The sequence below is a fragment of the Triticum aestivum genome, chromosome 7D (assembly GCF_018294505.1).
Source record: "Triticum aestivum cultivar Chinese Spring chromosome 7D, IWGSC CS RefSeq v2.1, whole genome shotgun sequence".
NCBI lineage: Eukaryota > Viridiplantae > Streptophyta > Magnoliopsida > Poales > Poaceae > Triticum > Triticum aestivum.
This window is the reverse complement of record NC_057814.1, coordinates 428,548,278-428,570,724: the sequence shown is the minus strand read 5'-3', so window position 1 is coordinate 428,570,724 and position 22,447 is coordinate 428,548,278. Positions and strand designations below refer to the sequence as shown.

Sequence of the window (22,447 nt, the reverse complement as noted above, 5' to 3'; positions counted from 1 at the left end):
GATGAGAATAACGGCTCCCAAGTGGAGCAAAGTGGCACTTGTGATGTAGGTGATGAAATTCCTCCTCAAGCCATAAGAAGAATGGGTGTTGGTTTTATCCTACCCATTGAGGAACCCCTTGTGGCCGAAGGAGAAGGACAATGCTCCACTCAAGTGGAGCCATCACCAACCCAAGGCCCACACGCTTCCGAAGAACAAAGTGAAGGCCCTCAACCTCATGAACAAGACCAAGGGCAAAATCATGATCAAGACGGTGGAGACACACCAAGTGATGACCAAGGTCAAGTTCTCTCCTCCGAGCAAGTTCAAGATCAAGAACAAGCTCAAGACGGCGCTCAAGATGATCAAGTGACCGCTCCTCAACTCACCTCCGAGGAGGAATTGGAGCGTCGTGCCGCCAAGATTGCTTCCAAGCTCTCCACCAAGGGTCATCTCATGAAGAATGTACTTGGAAGCATTCAAAAGGGGGTAAGCACTCGTAGACAATTGGCAAACTATTGTGAACATCACGCGTTTGTCTCTTGTGTGGAACCCCAAAAGGTATATGAAGCTCTCGAAGATCCGGATTGGCTCAATGCCATGCATGAAGAACTCAACAACTTCGAGTACAACAAGGTGTGGAGATTAGTGCCAAGGCCAACGGGGAACCACAATGTCATTGGAACGAAGTGGATATTCAAGAACAAGCAAGATGCTCATGGGACCATCATCCGCAACAAGGCACGATTGGTGGCACAAGGCTACTCCCAAGTCGAGGGTATCGACTACGGTGAAACCTTTGCTCCCGTTGCTCGCCTTGAATCTATTCGTTTGTTGATTGCTTATGCTTCTCATCACAACTTTAAGTTGCAACAAATGGATGTGAAGAGTGCTTTTCTTAATGGACCTATTAATGAGTTGGTGTATGTCAAACAACCCCCCGGGTTCGAGGATCCCTACTTTCCCGATCATGTGTATCAACTCGATAAGGCACTCTATGGCCTTAAACAAGCCCCACGTGCGTGGTATGACCACCTTACCGAGTTGTTACAAGATCGTGGGTTTGAAGTTGGGCTAATCGACCCCACTCTTTTTACTAAGAAGGTCAAAGGGGAGTTGTTTGTGTGCCAACTATATGTTGATGACATTATCTTTGGTTCCCCTAACAAAGCTTTCAATGAGGAATTTGCCGCACTCATGACCTCAAAGTTCAAGATGTCTTCCATGGGAGAGTTGAAGTTCTTTCTCGGTTTCGAAGTAAAGCAAAGAAGAGAAGGAACCTTCATCAACCAAGCCAAATACACTCAAGACATGCTCAAGAGATTCAAGCTAAGTGATGTCAAGCCGGCGTCCACTCCAATGCCCACCAAGTGCCAACTTGACATCGATCCCAATGGTAAAGCAGTGGATCAAAAGGTATATCGCTCCATGATTGGTTCATTACTTTACCTTTGTGCATCTAGACCAGATATCATGTTGAGTGTGGGAATTTGTGCACGGTTTCAAGCCGCACCTAAGGAAAGCCACTTTGTGGCGGTCAAGCGAATCTTTCGATATTTGGCTCGTACCCCAAACTTTGGCTTATGGTACCCAAGAGGAGCAAACTTCAAGCTTGTAGGTTATTCGGACTCCGATTGGGCGGGAGACAAAGTGGATAGGAAGTCCACTTCCGGAGGGTGTCAATTTCTTGGTTGCTCGTTGGTAAGTTGGTCTTCTAAAAAGCAAAGTTGTGTGTCTCTCTCATCCACCGAAGCGGAGTATGTGGCGGCCGGGAGTTGTTGTGCACAACTCTTATGGATGAGGCAAACTTTAAAGGATTATGGTGTCATTTGTGACAAAGTGCCTCTTTGGTGTGACAATGAAAGTGCCATCAAGATTTCTCTCAACCCGGTGCAACACTTCAAGACGAAGCATATTGAGATTCGGTATCACTTCATCCGGGATCATATTAGGCGAGGGGAGATCGAGCTCAACTATGTCAACACTCATGATAACCTTGCAGATATTTTCACGAAGCCATTGGATGAAGCAAGATTTCGCGAGTTAAGGCATGAGCTAAATATCACTGATTCGAGCAATGTTGCTTGAGCACTTGCACTCCCCACCATACTCGACTTGTTATCTTGTTTAGGTGTAGGCATAGACATAGGGGGGAGTGTTGTTCTCTTAATGAACTCTCCCTCCCCTTATTATGCATAAATTGATCAACTCTTTCACATTAGCCATTTTTGATGGTACTTGTGCTTCAAAGACGAGTTTTGGTCATGGGCCCAAGGATAATTCTTCGCGGTGCCATACCAATTGACTCAAACATAGGTGGCCTGGGCCACCGCCCTCTCTTGTAGAGGTGTGTGGTTCTTGTCCTCGTGCTGATGCTTTTGTTGCTGTGTGTTTTTCTCTCTTTTCTTGCCGTTTATTTCTCTCTTCTTTTGAGATAAGCCTCTGTGTCTAGTCTTTGGAGTATTGGCTGGGCGGTACTACCGCTGGTGGTGCGCGGTACTATCGCTTATATGGACAAGCGGTACTACCGCCCACCCGAGCGGTACTACCGCTAGGGGGCGGGATCAGGGGGTTATTTCGGGGCAGGGGGAGGTTTCTCCTCCCCCATACCCATTCACACCACCCCTTCGTCCCTCTCCCTCTCTCCAGCGACTCCTCGCCGCGGGAGGGCTCCGGTGGGCCACCGTCTCCGGGCCATCCCTCTCCATTCCCTTCGGTGGAGTCGATCCCCACCTCGTCCTCTTGCCATGGATGCCGGTATTGCCCTCGTTCTTTCTCTCTTTTTGTCTAGTTCTCAGATCTAGTGTTTTTGGGGCAATAGTGGTTGCATATCTAGATTTTTGGCTAAATCTCGGCTTGAGTAGTTTGGAGAAGGCGTCTAGACTATGTGGATTAAGTTTTGGTAGGATTATTTTTGAATTTGGCAGTCCGGTAGTGCCGGATCTGACCACGGCAGTAGGAACCGCCGGTTCCCCATCTTGCGCGGTACTACCACTCCCGCTGGGGCGGTACTACCGCTTGGGCGGTACTGCCGCCTATGGCCAGCGGTACTACCGCTGTCTGCCAAATTCCTGTTGGGAATCGTAGCATAATTTAAAATTTTCCTACGCTCACCAAGATGCATCTATGGAGTCTACTAGCAACGAGGGGAAAGGAGTGCATCTACATACCCTTGTAGATCACGAGCGGAAGCGTTCCAATGAACGTGGATGACGGAGTCGTACTCGCCGTGATCCAAATCACCGATGACCGAGTGCCGAACGAACGGCACCTCCGCGTTCAACACACGTATGGTGCAGCGACGTCTCCTCCTTCTTGATCCAGCAAGGGGGAAGGAGAGGTTGATGGAGATCCAACAGCACGACGGCGTGGTGGTGGATGTAGCGGGTCTCCGGCAGGGCTTCACCGAGCTTCTGCGAGAGAGAGAGAGAGAGAGAGAGAGAGAGAGAGAGAGAGGAGTTGCAGGGGAGGAGGGAGGCGCCCAAGGCTGTGTGTTGCTGCCCTCCCTCCCCCCCTTTATATAGGCCCCCTGGGGGGGGCGCCGGCCCAGGGAGATGGGATATCCAAGGGGGGGCGGCGGCCAAAGGGGGGAAGGGGTGCCTTGCCCCCCAAGGCAAGGGGGAAGCTCCCTCCCCTAGGGTTCCCAACCCTAGGCGCATGGGGGGAGGCCCAAGGGGGGCGCCCCAGCCCACTAAGGGCTGGTTCCCTTCCATTTTCAGCCCACGGGGCCCTCCGGGATAGGTGGCCCCACCCGGTGGACCCCCGGGACCCTTCCGGTGGTCCCGGTACAATACCGGTAACCCCCGAAACTTTCCCGGTGGCCGAAACTTGACTTCCTATATATAATTCTTCACCTCCGGACCATTCCGGAACCTCTCGTGACGTCCGGGATCTCATCCGGGACTCCGAACAACTTTCGGGTTTCCGCATACATATATCTCTACAACCCTAGCGTCACCGAACCTTAAGTGTGTAGACCCTACGGGTTCGGGAGACATGCAGACATGACCGAGACGCCTCTCCGGTCAATAACCAACAGCGGGATCTGGATACCCATGTTGGCTCCCACATGTTCCACGATGATCTCATCGGATGAACCACGGTGTCGAGGATTCAATCAATCCGTATGCAATTCCCTTTGTCAATCGGTATGTTACTTGCCCGAGATTCGATCGTCGGTATCCCAATACCTTGTTCAATCTCGTTACCGGCAAGTCTCTTTACTCGTACCGCAATGCATGATCCCGTGACTAACGCCTTAGTCACATTGAGCTCATTATGATGATGCATTACCGAGTGGGCCCAGAGATACCTCTCCGTCACACGGAGTGACAAATCCCAGTCTCGATCCGTGCCAACCCAACAGACACTTTCGGAGATACCCGTAGTGCACCTTTATAGTCACCCAGTTACGTTGTGACGTTTGGCACACCCAAAGCACTCCTACGGTATCCGGGAGTTGCACGATCTCATGGTCTAAGGAAAAGATACTTGACATTGGAAAAGCTCTAGCAAACGAAACTACACGATCTTTTATGCTATGCTTAGGATTGGGTCTTGTCCATCACATCATTCTCCTAATGATGTGATCCCGTTATCAATGACATCCAATGTCCATAGTCAGGAAACCATGACTATCTGTTGATCAACGAGCTAGTCAACTAGAGGCTTACTAGGGACACGTTGTGGTCTATGTATTCACACATGTATTACGATTTCCGGACAATACAATTATAGCATGAATAATAGACGATTATCATGAACAAAGAAATATAATAATAACCATTTATTATTGCCTCTAGGGCATATTTCCAACAGTCTCCCACTTGCACTAGAGTCAATAATCTAGTTACATTGTGATGAATCGAACACCCATTGCGTCCTGGTGTTGATCATGTTTTGCCCTAGGGAGAGGTTTAGTCAACGGATCTGCTACATTCAGGTCCGTATGTACTTTACAAATATATATGTCTCCATTTTGAACACTTTCACGAATGGAGTTGAAGCGACGCTTGATATGCCTGGTCTTCCTGTGAAACCTGGGCTCCTTCGCAAGGGCAATAGCTCCAGTGTTGTCACAGAAGAGAGTCATCGGGCCCGACGCATTGGGAATCACCCCTAGGTCGGTAATGAACTCCTTCATCCAGACTGCTTCCTGTGCTGCCTCCGAGGCTGCCATGTACTCCGCTTCACATGTAGATCCCGCCACGATGCTTTGCTTGCAACTGCACCAGCTTACTGCTCCTCCATTCAAAATATACACGTATCCGGTTTGTGACTTCGAGTCATCCAGATCTGTGTCGAAGCTAGCGTCGACGTAACCCTTTACGACGAGCTCTTCGTCACCTCCATAAACGAGAAACATATCCTTAGTCCTCTTCAGGTACTTCAGGATATTCTTGACCGCTGTCCAGTGTTCCATGCCGGGATTACTTTGGTACCTTCCTACCAAACTTACGGCAAGGTTTACATCAGGTCTGGTACACAGCATGGCATACATAATAGACCCTATGGCCGAGGCATAGGGGATGACACTCATCTTTTCTATATCTTCTGCCGTGGTCGGGCATTGAGCCGTGCTCAATTGCACACCTTGCAATACAGGCAAGAACCCCTTCTTGGACTGATCCATACTGAACTTCTTCAATATCTTGTCAAGGTATGTACTCTGTGAAAGACCAATGAGGCGTCTTGATCTATCTCTATAGATCTTGATGCCTAATATATAAGCAGCTTCTCCAAGGTCCTTCATTGAAAAACACTTATTCAAATAGGCCTTTATACTTTCCAAGAATTCTATATCATTTCCCATCAATAGTATGTCATCCACATATAATATGAGAAATGCTACAGAGCTCCCACTCACTTTCTTGTAAACACAGGCTTCTCCATAAGTCTGTGTAAACCCAAACGCTTTGATCATCTCATCAAAGCGAATGTTCCAACTCCGAGATGCTTGCACCAGCCCATAGATTGAGCGCTGGAGCTTGCATACTTTGTTAGCATTCTTAGGATCGACAAAACCTTCCGGCTGCATCATATACAACTCTTCCTTAAGGAAGCCATTAAGGAATGCCGTTTTGACGTCCATCTGCCATATCTCATAATCATAGTATGCGGCAATTGCTAACATGATTCGGACGGACTTCAGCTTCGCTACGGGTGAGAAAGTCTCATCGTAGTCAACCCCTTGAACTTGTCGATAACCCTTAGCGACAAGTCGAGCTTTGTAGATGGTCACATTACCATCTGCGTCCGTCTTCTTCTTAAAGATCCATTTGTTTTCTATGGCTCGCCGCTCATCGGGCAAGTCAGTCAAAGTCCATACTTTGTTTTCATACATGGATTCTATCTCGGATTTCATGGCTTCTAGCCATTTGTCGGAATCCGGGCCCGCCATCGCTTCTTCATAGTTCGAAGGTTCACCGTTGTCTAACAACATGATTTCCAGGACAGGGTTGCCGTACCACTCTGGTGCGGAACGTGTCCTTGTGGACCTACGAAGTTCAGTAACTTGATCCGAAGCTTCATGATCATCATCATTAACTTCCTCCCCAGTCGGTGTAGGCACCACAGGAACATTTTCCCGCGCTGCGCTACTTTCCGGTTCGGAAGGGGTGACTATCACCTCATCAAGTTCCACTTTCCTCCCACTCAATTCTTTCGAGAGAAACTCCTTCTCCAGAAAGGACCCGTTCTTGGCAAGAGATCTTGCCTTCGGATCTGAGGTAGAAGGTATACCCAATAGTTTCCTTAGGGTATCCTATGAAGACGCATTTTTCCGATTTGGGTTCGAGCTTTTCAGGTTGAAGTTTCTTGACATAAGCATCGCATCCCCAAACTTTTAGAAACGACAGCTTAGGTTTCTTCCCAAACCATAATTCATACGGTGTCGTCTCAACGGATTTCGACGGAGCCCTATTTAAAGTGAATGCGGCAGTCTCTAAAGCATAGCCCCAAAATGAGAGCGGTAAATCGGTAAGAGACATCATAGATCGCACCATATCCAATAGAGTGCGATTACGACGTTCGGACACACCATTTCTCTGAGGTGTTCCAGGCGGCGTGAGTTGTGAAACTATTCCACATTTCCTTAAGTGTGTACCAAATTCGTGACTTAAATATTCTCCACCACGATCTGATCGTAAGAATTTTATTTTCCTGTCACGTTGATTCTCAACTTCACTCTGAAATTCCTTGAACTTTTCAAAGGTTTCAGACTTGTGTTTCATTAGGTAGACATACCCATATCTACTTAAATCATCAGTGAGAGTGAGAACATAACGATATCCTCCGCGAGCCTCAACACTCATTGGACCACACACATCGGTATGTATGATTTCCAATAAGTTGGTTGCTCGCTCCATTGTTCCGGAGAACGGAGTCTTGGTCATCTTACCCATGAGGCATGGTTCGCACGTGTCAAATGATTCGTAATCAAGAGACTCCAAAAGTCCATCTGCATGGAGCTTCTTCATGCGCTTGACACCAATGTGACCAAGGCGGCAGTGCCACAAGTATGTGGGACTATCGTTATCAACTTTACATCTTTTGGTATTCACACTATGAACATGTGTAACATCACGTTCGAGATTCATCAAAAATAAACCATTGACCAGCGGGGCATGACCATAAAACATATCTCTCAAATAAATAGAACAACCATTATTCTCGGATTTAAATGAGTAGCCATCTCGAATTAAACGAGATCCAGATACAATGTTCATGCTCAAAGCTGGCACTAAATAACAATTATTGAGGTTTAAAACTAATCCCGTGGGTAGATGCAGAGGTAGCGTGCCGACGGCGATCACATCGACCTTGGAACCATTCCCGACGCGCATCGTCACCTCGTCCTTCGCCAGTCTCCGTTTATTCCGTAGTTCCTGTTTTGAGTTACAAATATGAGCAACCGCACCGGTATCAAATACCCAGGAGCTACTACGAGTACTGGTAAGGTACACATCAATTACATGTATATCACATATACCTTTGGTGTTGCCGGCCTTCTTCTTGTCCGCTAAGTATTTGGGGCAGTTCCGCTTCCAGTGACCACTTCCCTTGCAATAAAAGCACTCAGTCTCGGGCTTGGGTCCATTCTTTGACTTCTTCCTGGTAACTGGTTTACCGGGCGCGGCAACTCCCTTGCCGTCCTTCTTGAAGTTCTTCTTACCCTTGCCCTTCTTGAACTTAGTGGTTTTATTCACCATCAACACTTGATGTTCTTTTCTGATCTCCCCTTCCGCTGATTTCAGCATTGAATATACCTCGGGAATGGTCTTTTCCATCCCCTGCATATTGTAGTTCATCACAAAGCTCTTGTAGCTTGGTGGAAGCGACTGGAGGATTCTGTCAATGACCGCGTCATCCGGGAGATTAACTCCCAGCTGAGACAAGCGGTTGTGCAACCCAGACATTCTGAGTATGTGCTCACTAACAGAACTGTTCTCCTCCATTTTACAGCTGAAGAACTTGTCGGAGACATCATATCTCTCGACCCGGGCATGAGCTTGAAAAACCAGTTTCAGCTCCTCGAACATCTCATATGCTCCATGTTTCTCAAAACGCTTTTGGAGACCCGGTTCTAAGCTGTAAAGCATGCCGCACTGAACGAGGGAGTAATCATCAGCACGTGATTGCCAAGCGTTCATAACGTCTTGGTTCTCTGGGATTGGTGCTTCACCTAGCGGTGCTTCTAAGACATAATCTTTCTTGGCTACTATGAGGATGATCCTCAGGTTCCGGACCCAGTCCGTATAGTTGCTGCCATCATCTTTCAGCTTGGTTTTCTCTAGGAACGCGTTGAAATTGAGGACAACGTTGGCCATTAGATCTACAAGACATAGTGTAAAGATTTTAGACTAAGTTCATGATAATTAAGTTCATCTAATCAAATTATTTAATGAACTCCCACTCAGATAGACATCCCTCTCGTCATCTAAGTGAAACATGATCCGAGTTTAACCAGGCCGTGTCCGATCATCACGTGAGACGGACTAGTCAAGATCGGTGAACATCTCCATGTTGATCGTATCTTCTATACGACTCATGCTCGACCTTTCGGTCCTCCGTGTTCCGAGGCCATGTCTGTACATGCTAGGCTCGTCAAGTCAACCTAAGTGTACTGCGTGTGTTCCGAGGCCATGTCTGTACATGCTAGGCTCGTCAACATCCGTTGTATTCGAACGTTAGAATCTATCACACCCGATCATCACGTGGTGCTTCGAAACAACGAACCTTCGCAACGGTGCACAGTTAGGGTGAACACTTTCTTGAAATTATTATAAGGGATCATCTTACTTACTACCGTCGTTCTAAGCAAATAAGATGCAAAAACATGATAAACATCACATGCAATCAAATAGTGACATGATATGGCCAATATCATCATGCTCCTTTGATCTCCATCTTCGGGGCACCATGATCATCTTCGTCACCGGCATGACACCATGATCTCCATCATCATGATCTCCATCATTGTGTCTTCATGAAGTCGTCACACCAACGATTACTTCTACTTGTATGGCTAACGCGTTTAGCAACAAAGTAAAGTAAATTACATGGCGTTATTCAATGACACGCAGGTCATGCAAAATAATAAAGACAACTCCTATGGCTCCTGCCGGTTGTCATACTCATCGACATGCAAGTCGTGATTCCTATTACAAGAATATGATCAATCTCATACATCACATATATCATTCATCACATCTTCTGGCCATATCACATCACATAGCACTTGCTGCAAAAACAAGTTAGACGTCCTCTAATTGTTGTTGCAAGTTTTTACGTGGTTTGTAGGTTTCTAGCAAGAACGTTTTCTTACCTACGTATGACCACAACGTGATTTGCCAATTTCTATTTACCCTTCATAAGGACCCTTTTCATCGAATCCGTTCCGACTAAAGTAGGAGAGACAGACACCCGCTAGCCACCTTATGCAACTAGTGCATGTCAGTCGGTGGAACCAGTCTCACGTAAGCGTACGTGTAAGGTCGGTCCGGGCCGCTTCATCCTACAATGCCGCCGAAACAAGAAACGACTAGTAGCGGCAAGAAGCATTGGCAAACTCAACGCCCACAACTGCTTTGTGTTCTACTCGTGCATAGTAACTACGCATAGGCCTGGCTCATGATGCCACTGTTGGGAATCGTAGCATAATTTAAAATTTTCCTACGCTCACCAAGATGCATCTATGGAGTCTACTAGCAACGAGGGGAAAGGAGTGCATCTACATACCCTTGTAGATCACGAGTGGAAGCGTTCCAATGAACGTGGATGACGGAGTCGTACTCGCCGTGATCCAAATCACCGATGACCGAGTGCCGAACGGACGGCACCTCCGCGTTCAACACACGTACGGTGCAACGACGTCTCCTCCTTCTTGATCCAGCAAGGGGGAAGGAGAGGTTGATGGAGATCCAACAGCACGACGGCGTGGTGGTGGATGTAGCGGGTCTCCGGCAGGGCTTCACCGAGCTTCTGCGAGAGAGAGAGAGAGAGAGAGAGAGAGAGAGAGAGAGAGAGAGAGAGAGAGAGAGAGAGAGAGAGAGAGAGAGGTGTTGCAGGGGAGGAGGGAGGCGCCCAAGGCTGTGTGTTGCTGCCCTCCCTCCCCCCCTTTATATAGGCCCCCTGGGGGGGCGCCGGCCCAGGGAGATGGGATCTCCAAGGGGGGCGGCGGCCAAAGGGGGGAAGGGGTGCCTTGCCCCCCAAGGCAAGGGGGAAGCTCCCCCCTAGGGTTCTCAACCCTAGGCGCATGGGGGGAGGCCCAAGGGGGGCGCCCCAGCCCACTAAGGGCTGGTTCCCTTCCACTTTCAGCCCACGGGGCCCTCTGGGATAGGTGGCCCCACCCGGTGGACCCCCGGGACCCTTCCGGTGGTCCCGGTACAATACCGGTAACCCCCGAAACTTTCCCGGTGGCCGAAACTTGACTTCCTATATATAATTCTTCACCTCCGGACCATTTCGGAACCTCCCGTGACGTCCGGGATCTCATCCGGGACTCCGAACAACTTTCGGGTTTCCGCATACATATATCTCTACAACCCTAGCGTCACCGAACCTTAAGTGTGTAGACCCTACGGGTTCGGGAGACATGCAGACATGACCGGGACGCCTCTCCGGTCAATAACCAACAGCGGGATCTGGATACCCATATTGGCTCCCACATGTTCCACGATGATCTCATCGGATGAACCACGGTGTCGAGGATTCAATCAATCCGTATGCAATTCCCTTTGTCAATCGGTATGTTACTTGCCCGAGATTCGATCGTCGGTATCCCAATACCTTGTTCAATCTCGTTACCGGCAAGTCTCTTTACTCGTACCGCAATGCATGATCCCGTGACTAGCGCCTTAGTCACATTGAGCTCATTATGATGATGCATTACCGAGTGGGCCCAGAGATACCTCTCCGTCACACGGAGTGACAAATCCCAGTCTCGATCCGTGCCAACCCAACAGACACTTTCGGAGATACCCGTAGTGCACCTTTATAGTCACCCAGTTACGTTGTGACGTTTGGCACACCCAAAGCACTCCTACGGTATCCGGGAGTTGCACGATCTCATGGTCTAAGGAAAAGATACTTGACATTGGAAAAGCTCTAGCAAACGAAACTACACGATCTTTTATGCTATGCTTAGGATTGGGTCTTGTCCATCACATCATTCTCCTAATGATGTGATCCCGTTATCAATGACATCCAATGTCCATAGTCAGGAAACCATGACTATCTGTTGATCAACGAGCTAGTCAACTAGAGGCTTACTAGGGACACGTTGTGGTCTATGCATTCACACATGTATTATGATTTTCGGACAATACAATTATAGCATGAATAATAGACGATTATCATGAACAAATAAATATAATAATAACCATTTATTATTGCCTCTAGGGCATATTTCCAACAATTCCATCATTCCCTACCTTTGTTTGATCCATGTTGTTTTGTTTGTAGGCTTACGCTTTTTCCTTTCGTGTTGGTTTTCTGTTCGTGTGTTTGGTTCCAGGTGATGAACATCCTAAGCAGCAAGTCCGCCGTGTCAACCCCGGGCGTTCAATGTCAAAGCGGTACCGCACATCTGAGTCTGCTGGTGGTTCCTCCAGTGCTCCACCGCCGCCAGTGGGTGCTTCCTCAAGTGCTAATCCTCAACGTCAAAAGAAACTTGCCAACAGGCCGAAGCCAAGGGCCAAGACTGTGACTGAGATGTCTGCAAAGGAGTTCTGGGCAAAGCGTCGCCGCAACCCCTATGCGGAAGACCAAGAACCCAGTTTGGTCAACCGCCCGTTCTGGAACCGCTTTCAGTTTGCCATCTACTTTGATGTGATCAAGGCCAAGAAGAATCTCTTTGTTAATGTTCACTCCATCGACACGGATGCCATGGATAAGGATCCCGTATACTTTGGTGAAGCTCTTCAGATGTGTACTCAGCTCAACATCTCAGCTCATGCAGTTCAACAAGGACTTTGATGCAGAATTGGTGGCTCAGTTCTTTGCTACTGTCCATCTTGGAACTGATGAAGAAAGGACTCTGGCCTGGATGACAAATGGCAAGTTACTGTCTGTCAAGTGGAAGGCCTTCATGGAGTTACTTCATGTGAAGATCGCGGGCTTGAGACTCCTGTTGGCTTTCGCCCTCACCACAGCGTCAACTCCACTCACAAGCAAGCCCTCTGGCCCTACTGCACTGTGAAGGTTCACCCTGTGACTAAGAAGGAGACCTATGAGTTGTCCGCCTACCTGGACATCCTTCATCGTGTCTTTCGAGAGACCCTCTTTCCTCGCATCGGGAATCTGGATATGGTTCACTCCTATCTCGTGGATATGCTTCTCTTCTGCCAGCGTGAGAAGGAAGCAAACACTGGCGAGTCCCTGGACATCTCTCATGTTATGTGGTCTGAACTTCTCACTGCCATTTCTGAGCGCAAGTGCCCGATCTATGGTCCATTCATCATGTTGCTCATTGAGAAGGCCTGGAGACGTTCCTTTCCCGCGGAGCAGCTGGAAACTGGAGAGTTGGTTTCTCATGAGATCAAGCGTCTGAGGAAGAAGGATAATCTGGGCACCTCCGTTCCTACATCTGGGGTTCCGTCTTCTGCTGCTGCCATGGAGACCGAGGGCGAGGATGAGGCCGATGATGACGATGAGGATGAGGATTATGTGCCTTCTGGGACAGAGCCTTCTGCGGCAGAGCCCTCTTGGGCAAAGAAGCTCAAACACAAGATGAAGAAACTGTTCTGCATGGAGTCTCACGGTCAGTACATGACTCATGTGGCTGAGAAGAAGGCAAGGGGACGTCACAAGGAGCTTATGCGTCAGTTGGGTGCGACAGTCACCAGCGGCTCTGAGGGTCAGATCACTGAGGAGGAGGAGTGGATCCAGCAGCACTGTCCGTGGACCGATTCAGATGCCGAGCAGTTTCCGGCCGAGGATGGTGGTGCAGATGATCACGCAGAGTCCTGATGTTCGAGATCCTCAGCATGCTCTCACCTGGAGCCGTAGGTTAGCTCTTTGCCCCTTTTGGTGTCTCGATGCCAAAAGGGGAGAGAGTTTAGGGATTTGCGTCGTTGTGTTGCGAGTGTGTCTTTGTCTTTGTGCTTTCGTTGTGTTTGCTACCTTGTGCTTTGTTTGGTTTTGTGTTCCGTGAGACCTAAGTTCCAGTCATATGGTGTGAGACATATGCTACCTTATCCTTATCATATCTTTATCTATGTCTCTAGTCTTTTGGTATCTCATGAGTTGCATGCTTATTATGTTATATATCCAGCTCTCTTGAATCACGCTTAGGTTGTTGGTCTCTAAAATACAAGGGGAGTGTTGATCCTAGTATGTGTGTCGTGCAGTCCAAAGCACTTATCTTGATGGCACACATCTAGGGGGAGCCCGTCTATATTTTAGAGACTTGGGGGTTTGCTTATGTCCTTTGTCTTGTCCCGTTTGTGCAAATCCCGTATTGTCATCAATCCACCAAAAAGGGGGAGATTGTAAGGGCATATTTATCCCTAAGATGTTTTGGTGATTGATGACAATGCTTTTGCGGACTAATCGTGTGCATTGAGTTTTTCAGAGATTCATCCTTTGGCACGACACGATTCCCTCCCCTCGGAGTTTGAAGCGAAGACGGTGTAGTACTTTCGAATTAGTTTGGTGGATTAGTTTCGTAGGGATCACCGTACTATCAAGAGGAGGTCCGCTTTGGAAAGGCTAGGGTGGAATCATCACGTACACTTCCTTTGCACACCCTGCGAGCCTTCCCGCTTCGTTGATGGGCTCGTTCCCCTCTCTCAGTGTGCCCTCTCTGGTCCCAGCGGTAGTACCGCGGGCCGGAGCGGTAGTACCGCTTGGGTGCTACAAGCGGCAGTACCGCTCCACAGCGGTAGTACCGCTGTAGCCCCCAGCCGTAGTACCGCTGCGGCTTCGTGCTAGTACCGCCTCGATTTGAGGGGTCTTTTTCCGTGTCGGGTTTTACGGTACTTGCCGCGGCAGTGGGGGGGGGGTAGTACCGCTCGTGTGCGGTAGTACCACCCTGACCACCGCGGTAGTACCGCTCTGGGCCCAGCGGCAGTACCGCGAGAGGGAACGGTAGTACCGCTGGCCAAGCGGTAGTACCGCTCTCTGCGGGGCTGAAGTGGGGGGTAACGGTTGGATTGCTTCCCCCACTATAAAAGGGGGTCTTCTTCCCCAAAGTTGACCTACCTCTTCCCCCAAAAGCTCCATTGTTGCTCCAAGCTCCATTTTCGCCCGATCTCTCTCCCTAGCCAATCAAACTTGTTGATTTGCTCGGGATTGGTTGAGAAGGCCCCGATCTACACTTCCACCAAGAGAAATTTGATTCCCCCCACTTATCCCTAGCGGATCTTGTTACTCTTGGGTGTTTGAGCACCCTAGACGGTTGAGGTCACCGCGGAGCCATAGTCCATTGTGGTGAAGCTTTGTGGTGTCGTTGGGAGCCTCCAATTAAGTTGTGGAGATTGCCCCAACCTTGTTTGTAAAGGTCCGGTCGCCGCCTTCAAGGGCACCAATAGTGGAATCACGGCATCTCGCATTGTGTGAGGGCGTGAGGAGAATACGGTGGCCCTAGTGGCTTCTGGGGGAGCATTGTGCCTCCACACCGCTCCAACGGAGACGTACTTCCCCTCAAAAGGAAGGAACTTCGGTAACACATCCTCGTCTTCACCGGCTCCACTCTTGGTTATCTCGTCCCTTTACTTTCGCAAGCTTACTCGTGTTATATCTCTTATTTGCTTGCGTGCTTGTTGTCATTGCATCATATAGGTTGCTCACTTAGTTGCATATCTAGACAACCTATTTTGATGCAAAGTTTAATTTGGTAAAGAAAAGCTAAAATTGTTAGTTGCCTATTCACGCCCCCTCTAGTCAACTATATCGATCCTTTCAGCAGGGAGGAGGGAGAAGGGGGTGGCGGTACTAGGGTTGGGCACCCCTGTGTAGCCTCAGAGAGAAGATGCGAGATTCGCATGGCGGGGTCTTGAATGTTAAGAATATACGGGATCTCTGCAAGACATTGATGTCATTGTGGGATTCACGCGATGCCAAATCCATAAATCCTCGAAGGACCGCTTATAAGATAATACTCCCTCCGTCTCGGTTTAGAGGGCGTGCGCGTAGTTCTAGGTCATCCATTTTTGGACTAACTAAATATGAGTTATTTGTCACCAAAAGTATATCGTTGGATTCTTAAGCAGATGTAGTTTCTAAATATATTTTTTTCATTACATATAATACATATATAGGTAGTTAAATTCTCAACCTAGAATGACGTGCATGCCCTGTAAACTGATATAGAGGAAGTAGTTGGATCATGGTAATGCCCGGTGAATTGGTCGTGCAATGCTACTGGGCAATTATTCTATTTCCAATCCATACAATCAATGCTCCCAAGCATCCTGGGTCACCCTCTTACTTCATTGATTGCTAAATCCCAATCTCATCGGCATTGGTGCTCAGAAATACCGAACTCCATGAACCCTAACCACAACATTGGTGAACATTTTTGGGCACTTTATGGTTGTATCTTTGGCCATTCGAAGATACCCATCTGCAATATTTGCAGGAGTGCCATATGCAGACACCCTAACTATGTCACAATTACCTTCCAAAAAAAAAACTAGCACACCGGTGGCATTAATCCTCCAGCTAAAAGAATGGTTCATTAGATTTGTTCCATGTTATTGGCAATTCACAGAATAGCCGTTTGGACATGCGGAGGCATTGCTGATAATAAGTGTAGAGAACATAACAATGAAGTGTGAGCTCATTATATATTTCCCGTTAAAACAAACTTGAGAAACACCATTTATTACACACACATGTATGTAAACATTTGTGTCAAACATTTTGTTGAGACGACATTACATGGGCAAAAAATTGAACACGAGCACTATTACAATTTGTACATTTAAAATTTGAATCCGATACGGTCAGGCCGGGTTGCATGAAGGCAATCAATAGTTGTTTGCCATGGAGCACTTGAGCCTCACCTCCACGGGCATTCCCATGGGCGGAGGTACGTTTCCCATCTTCACCATGGCCTTGGCGAAGTCCCTCGCGAACGCCTCACCGTCGGCGCTGTACATCTCCACGAGATTGTCTTGCAGACCTCCGCCGCCGTAGAGAGTCTGGTTTGAGGAAAGAAGACCGCGCCGCGCGATAAGGTTCTTGTAGTAAGCGTTGCCGAACCCCATTGGAGTCTGCACGTCAAACGGCGCCTTACCAGAAGGACCCTGGCACGTCTGCTGCATGGTCTGTGTGAACGATGGGTCGATCTCCTCATCGCGGTCGGTGCCGTAGACGCGGTCGCTGTAGTGCATGCAGTTGGCCATCCCGACGGTGTGGGCACCGGAGAGCGCGGTCATGTCACGGGCGTTGAGGTTGAGCTTTGAAAACATGATGACGAGCTCGCCGAGGTCGTCGTGCGGGCTGGGGAGGCCATTCTCGGTGGATTCCGGGCTGGCGGCGAGGCGCGAGTCCTTGCGGCCGAGGGGGACGCTCCAGGTGGGACCTCCGAGCAGGGCGACGGCGTCGTGGGACGCCAGGGCGATAACATCAGCGCAGGAGACGGTTGCCGGGCAGTCGTGCTCGAGCGCGGACTTGATGTCGTCGATGACGGTGTAGCCGATGAGGGAGGCGTTCGGCTCCACATCCTTCTCGCTGCAGGAGAAGGGAGTTGCGTCCAGGAGAATAGAAGCATCACATCCCTGTCACACCATATATGCATCGTAGCATTAGCAAATGGAACCATAGTAGGTAAGAATATACGTAGAAGTAGTAGAGATGCGTATATACGTTGATGAAGCAGTCGTGGAAGAAGAGGCGGAGGACGGCGGGTGCCATCCTCGGCTGGGCGGCGACGCTGCTCGCCATCACTGACCGCACGACGCGCTGCACGTTGGGGCATGTCTTCTCGTAGTAACCCGGGGAGAGCTCGTCGCCATTGGCGGTGGCAGCCAGAGCAACGAACGACAGGAGCAGCTCAAGTGCCACCCAAGAATGGCCCCTGGAGGACGAGATGCCTATTGACTGGTGCGTGTTGATTAGAAGGATCAAGCAGGGAGGGGAGAGTGAGATGCTTAGCTTATGAATTTGCTAAGTTGCAGTACACGAGTGTGTGGAACATGAATGGAAGCACGTACTTATATAGAGTTCGATTAGTGCTGCCTTCTCCCTGCGCGTGTAAAGCTGGATGCTTTTAGGCGGGTGCGCACGTGCGACGCCCTGTAACATTGTAGCTCCACTGGCAAGCTGCAGCCTCGTGCTTCTTGGCCGGAAGGCTGACGAGGTCAGGACCGGACCGAAGAAGAGAAAACAAAAGCGCAGGGAATTGACAGGCTAACTAATGCACGAACCTAGCTTGAAATGCACAAAATTAAGGACGCGTCGACATGGTTGCTGGCTTGGATGGTGCAGTTGTCGAGGCCGAGCTGGAATCAAAGGGTGTCAGAACGGTCTGAGAAAACACACTCTAAACACACGCTTTCTCGACGCCTGGATGTATGCACACCTTACAGTCGGTTTTATATAATTGAAAATTTTACGAAGGAATTTGCAAATCCGATTACAAAACCGTTTTTTAGGAATTACAAAACCGACTGTTGTCTATCTCTTTGCACTGATTCAAAATTGAAGTTCAGCTCCAGAAACATTGTACACGTACATCCCATATTTGTTAAGTACTTCCTCCATCCTATTTTTCTTGTCGCGGAGGGAGAACTACAGTAGTACAAATTTGGTATACAAATGGCGACAACAAAAACGAAACAGAGGAAGTATTTTGTTTGACTTCTTCATGTTCCATTTTATTTCTGGATCATGCTTTCGTATGCATGCATGATTCTCAATGTTAGCGCGTTGAGTGCTATGACTAGAAGAAGATTCATGCAATTAATTAACCAAGTTGATGTATGTCATTGTTGATGGCTCTGCCAATAAGAATGATCTTCAAAAGCTCGAGTTGACTATTGTATCGTGATGAAGAAAAGAATGCATGGTCCACGACCAGCTTCTCTTCACTTTTGATGTGTGTGTGTGTGTGTGTGTGTGTGTGTGTGTGAGAGAGAGAGAGAGAGAGAGAGAGAGAGAGCAAGCTTCTGCCGGCTGCCACTCCCACACCGGCGATCTCTCTCCCCTCCCCCGCAGGCCCAGACACAACATGTGTCCGCTCAGCCGTGTGGCCCTTTTGGCCTCGTCGTCGCCTGGCCTCTTCAGACTCACCCCCACCCCGCCGCTTGGGATCCGTTACTGGTTCCTCAGATATGCGCTAGTGTGGGTGGGGGCGAAGTGCTTCCGGCCCTAGTCCACCTGCGGCACCATCGTTGGCGAAGCATTGGCGAAGAAATATCCACCGCCCTATTTTTCGGAGTTATGAATCTCCTTAGGGAGATAAAACGGTGACGGGAGGCAAAAAACTACTCTCGAAACTGACATCAAATCTCGGGGAAGGTGCTCTCCACCATAGCCCTGAAAAATAGAGGGGAAACAACTATCCATGCCGGGGAGACAACCAAGGAAGAAAAAGGAGGGGCCTCTCCCTCCGGCGATGCCTGAATGACGATGGGGACATCTACGCCATCTCCGTCAGTATCACCAACAATTGTTTCTTTGTAATCCTCTCATGGTGATGTGTGTAGACTCCTTTGGGGTTGAGGGTTTGTATGTAATAGCTATGTGTCATCTCTTTTTCCCTCTTGTCCATATGATGCCAAAATTTGATTGTGATATTGGGCTTTATTAATGTAGTTAACTATATGATGTGCTTCCGGATATGAGTTCCTTTTATGTTGGATTGAATTGTGTTCATGTTGTGTATTTAACTTTGGGAATCATGAAGATCATATGGTTTTAGTATAATTTTGGGAGACACCTAAGGTGACATATCAGTGCTCATTAGATCATGATTAGAAAGATGACCATTGGGTGTGACGCTTTACCGCACTTACGAGTCTCATCCTATTTAATAAAATTGGAACATTGTGAGGTTAGATCATATATCTTAATCAAATTATTAATGTTGAGAGTTTCCTTTAGTGAACCTATAAACCATAGGCCTTGTTTTTTATCACTAAAATCTCATTTCAGTCACGTTTACACACTTTCACTTTGATGTTTTTATTCATTCCAAAAATATAAAAACAAGTATACCATCTATATTGTCAATCTCTTCGCCGAACTAGGGCACTACAGAATACCATCTATGAGCAGGGGAAGACTTGTAGCATGAATGTTGTGTTGTGAAGCTCATCTCTCTATGCACTTACATTTCGGTTATGAGTGGCAAGCTGGGTGTAGTGGTAATCTTTATCCCATGCAAGATAATGACCCACAACTTGAACACATTTGTTTTGCGAACTGTATGTGGTTAGGAATCATGATTAGGTGCAACCCCTTCACATATTAGCACAATGTTGCATGAGTTTTAAATATGAATGCTAGATCTCCTCCATTTTGCATCTTTTTTTCTTGAAGATATTGCATTTGATTATGTTGCGCTCTCACCGGTTTTTGCTCCCAGTCTGTCAAAATCGGAGAAAACTTGGTGGTTGACTTTGATCACATTACTTTAGGTATTTTAAGGAAAGTGATAACCCACAAGTATAGGGGATCCATTGTAAGCTTTCTTATTAAGTAAGAGTGTCGAACCCAATGAGGAGCTAAAGGTAGAATTAAAATTCCCTTCAAGTTCTATCGACCACAGATACAACTCTACGCACACTTAACGTTCGCTTTACCTAAAATAGGTATGAAACTATTTTATAGGATAGGATAGCTTTGCTAGAATAAAACTAGAGGTACTTAGAGGAAATAAAACAAGGAGTAATTTGCAAGATAATAAAAATTAGTTGTTTAGTAGAAAGAATTTTTGTAACGCAAGTTTGTCCCTAGGCAATCGATAACTAGACCGATAATCATTATTGCAATTTTATATGAGGGAGAGGCATGAGCTAACATACTTTCCGTACTTGGATCATATGCACTTATGATTGGAACTATAGCAAGCATCCGCAACTACCAAAGATCATTAAGGTAAAAACCCAACCATATAATTAAGTATCAAGTCCTCTTTACTCCCATACGCAACAACCCCCTTACTCGGGTATGTGTTTCTGTCACTCACGCCACCCACCATAAGCGAATCATGAATGTATTGCAACACCCTACAACGGGAATCCCTCATGCTTGCGCGACACAGAGGGCACCATAGGACATCACCAAAATAAAACATACAACTCAAACCAATCACGATCATCAATCAACCCATAGGACAAAACGAATCTACTCAAACATCATAGGATGACAACACATCATTGGATAATAATATGAAGCATGAAGCACCATGTTTAAGTAGATATTACAGTGAGTAGAAGAGAGGTTACACCGCTGCATAGAGGGGGGGGAGCGTTGGTGATGACAGCGGCGAAGTTGTTGGTGTAGATCACCATCAGGATGGTTGCCCCGGCGGCATTCCGGCGCCACCGGGAGAGAGGGGGAGAGAGTCATCCTCCTTCTTCTTCCTTGCCCCTCCCCTAGATGGGAGGACAGTTCTCCCTCTAGTCCATGGCCGCCATGGCGGCAGAGGGGCAAGAGCCCCTCCGAGATTGGATCCCTCTCTCTCTCTCTTTGTTCTCTTCTGTTTCGCCTTCCCGTTTTCTGGCCTTTCACCGTTTCTTCAATTCTCGGAGATCCATAACTCTGAATTGGCTGAAATTTTAAGGGAATATTCTTCAGGATATTACCTTTCTTGCGGCGAAATAAGGGTACCAACCGCCTTACTGGGGCGCCACAAGCCTGCAGGGCGCGGCTGGGGTAGGGGGCGTGCCCCTCTAGCTTGTGGCCTCCTCGGGCATCGTCTACCGTTGATTCCTTTTTTCCAAAAATCACATATATTCCAAAATAAATCTCCATAAATTTTTATCGCGTTTGGAATTTGTTTGATATGGGTATTCTGCGGAAAAAACATGCAACAAACAGGAACTGACACTGGGCACTGGATCAATATGTTAGTCCCCGAAGTAATATAAAATATTACGAAAAGTATATAAAAGTTGTAGAATATTTGCATGAAACAATAAAAAATTATAGATACAATGGAGACGTATCAGAAACCAACACCAAGATTGAGAAGAATAAGGGGCGACGAACAACTTCCTACAGAAGACAAAGCAAGAGGGGGCATCCAGGAGCGTACCCGAGCTCTGGTATGAGAGAGGGCTCTCATACCGTTGCTTGTACCATGTAGCGCTGCCACCATGTCTTCAAACCCCACCACACTTCTAAGTAGAATGAAAACATCCGGATAATAGAGAAGGGAGAAAACACACAACCACTAGAAGTATAAGGGAAGAGAGGAGAACTAGAGGGAATATCTTCATTTAGATTCATCCTAGATCCCTCCATTGAGGAGATCCACCACTTCACCACCAATAACTCCACGAGAGAGAAAGAGAATGAAAACTCCAACATTGTGTGGGTTTGTATGCTTGTTTCATACTTTGATGCAGAGATTGAGGCTTGGATAATCATTCATGTTGTTGTGATGATTACGGTATTATCGATACGATTTCCCTTTATTTGATATAATTCTTTGATTGTGACCACCCTTGCATGTGCGAGCAGTCCCTCTCAAGTGTGAGAGAGGGGGGCTGGTATAAGACGAGATCATGCCTATTACTTCTATTACTAATGTGTGATTACTTGGAATATTGATTGGGAGATTTTTTATGCATGGTATACACATTGCTTGTTGTCTAATTTAATGGCCTAGATAACTAGATCTGAAGATCCCCAAGACTATGCAGGTCTTGTTTAGCGAATTCGCGACATCCACATGCCAGGTGTTAGTATCAACGAGGAGCAAAGATGATATGGGGAGCATGGGAAGTCATATCACCTAAATCACTAGTCCGGTCTACCAATCTTAATTGTTGAGCTGGCCATCGATGATGGC

At 47.7% G+C, this 22,447-nt stretch overlaps 1 protein-coding gene across 1 annotated transcript; it reads right to left on the bottom strand.

Moving 5' to 3' along the window:
• Positions 1-16,263: 16,263 nt before the first annotated feature.
• On the bottom strand, positions 16,264-17,597 carry LOC123168716 (peroxidase P7). Its single transcript, XM_044586581.1, has 2 exons — positions 17,293-17,597; positions 16,264-17,204 (listed from the first exon to the last, which is right to left on the bottom strand). The coding sequence occupies exons 1-2, from the start codon at positions 17,368-17,370 to the stop codon at positions 16,452-16,454; spliced, it is 831 nt and encodes a 276-aa protein (XP_044442516.1). The 5' UTR covers positions 17,371-17,597; the 3' UTR covers positions 16,264-16,451.
• Between the last annotated feature and the right edge of the window lie 4,850 nt (positions 17,598-22,447).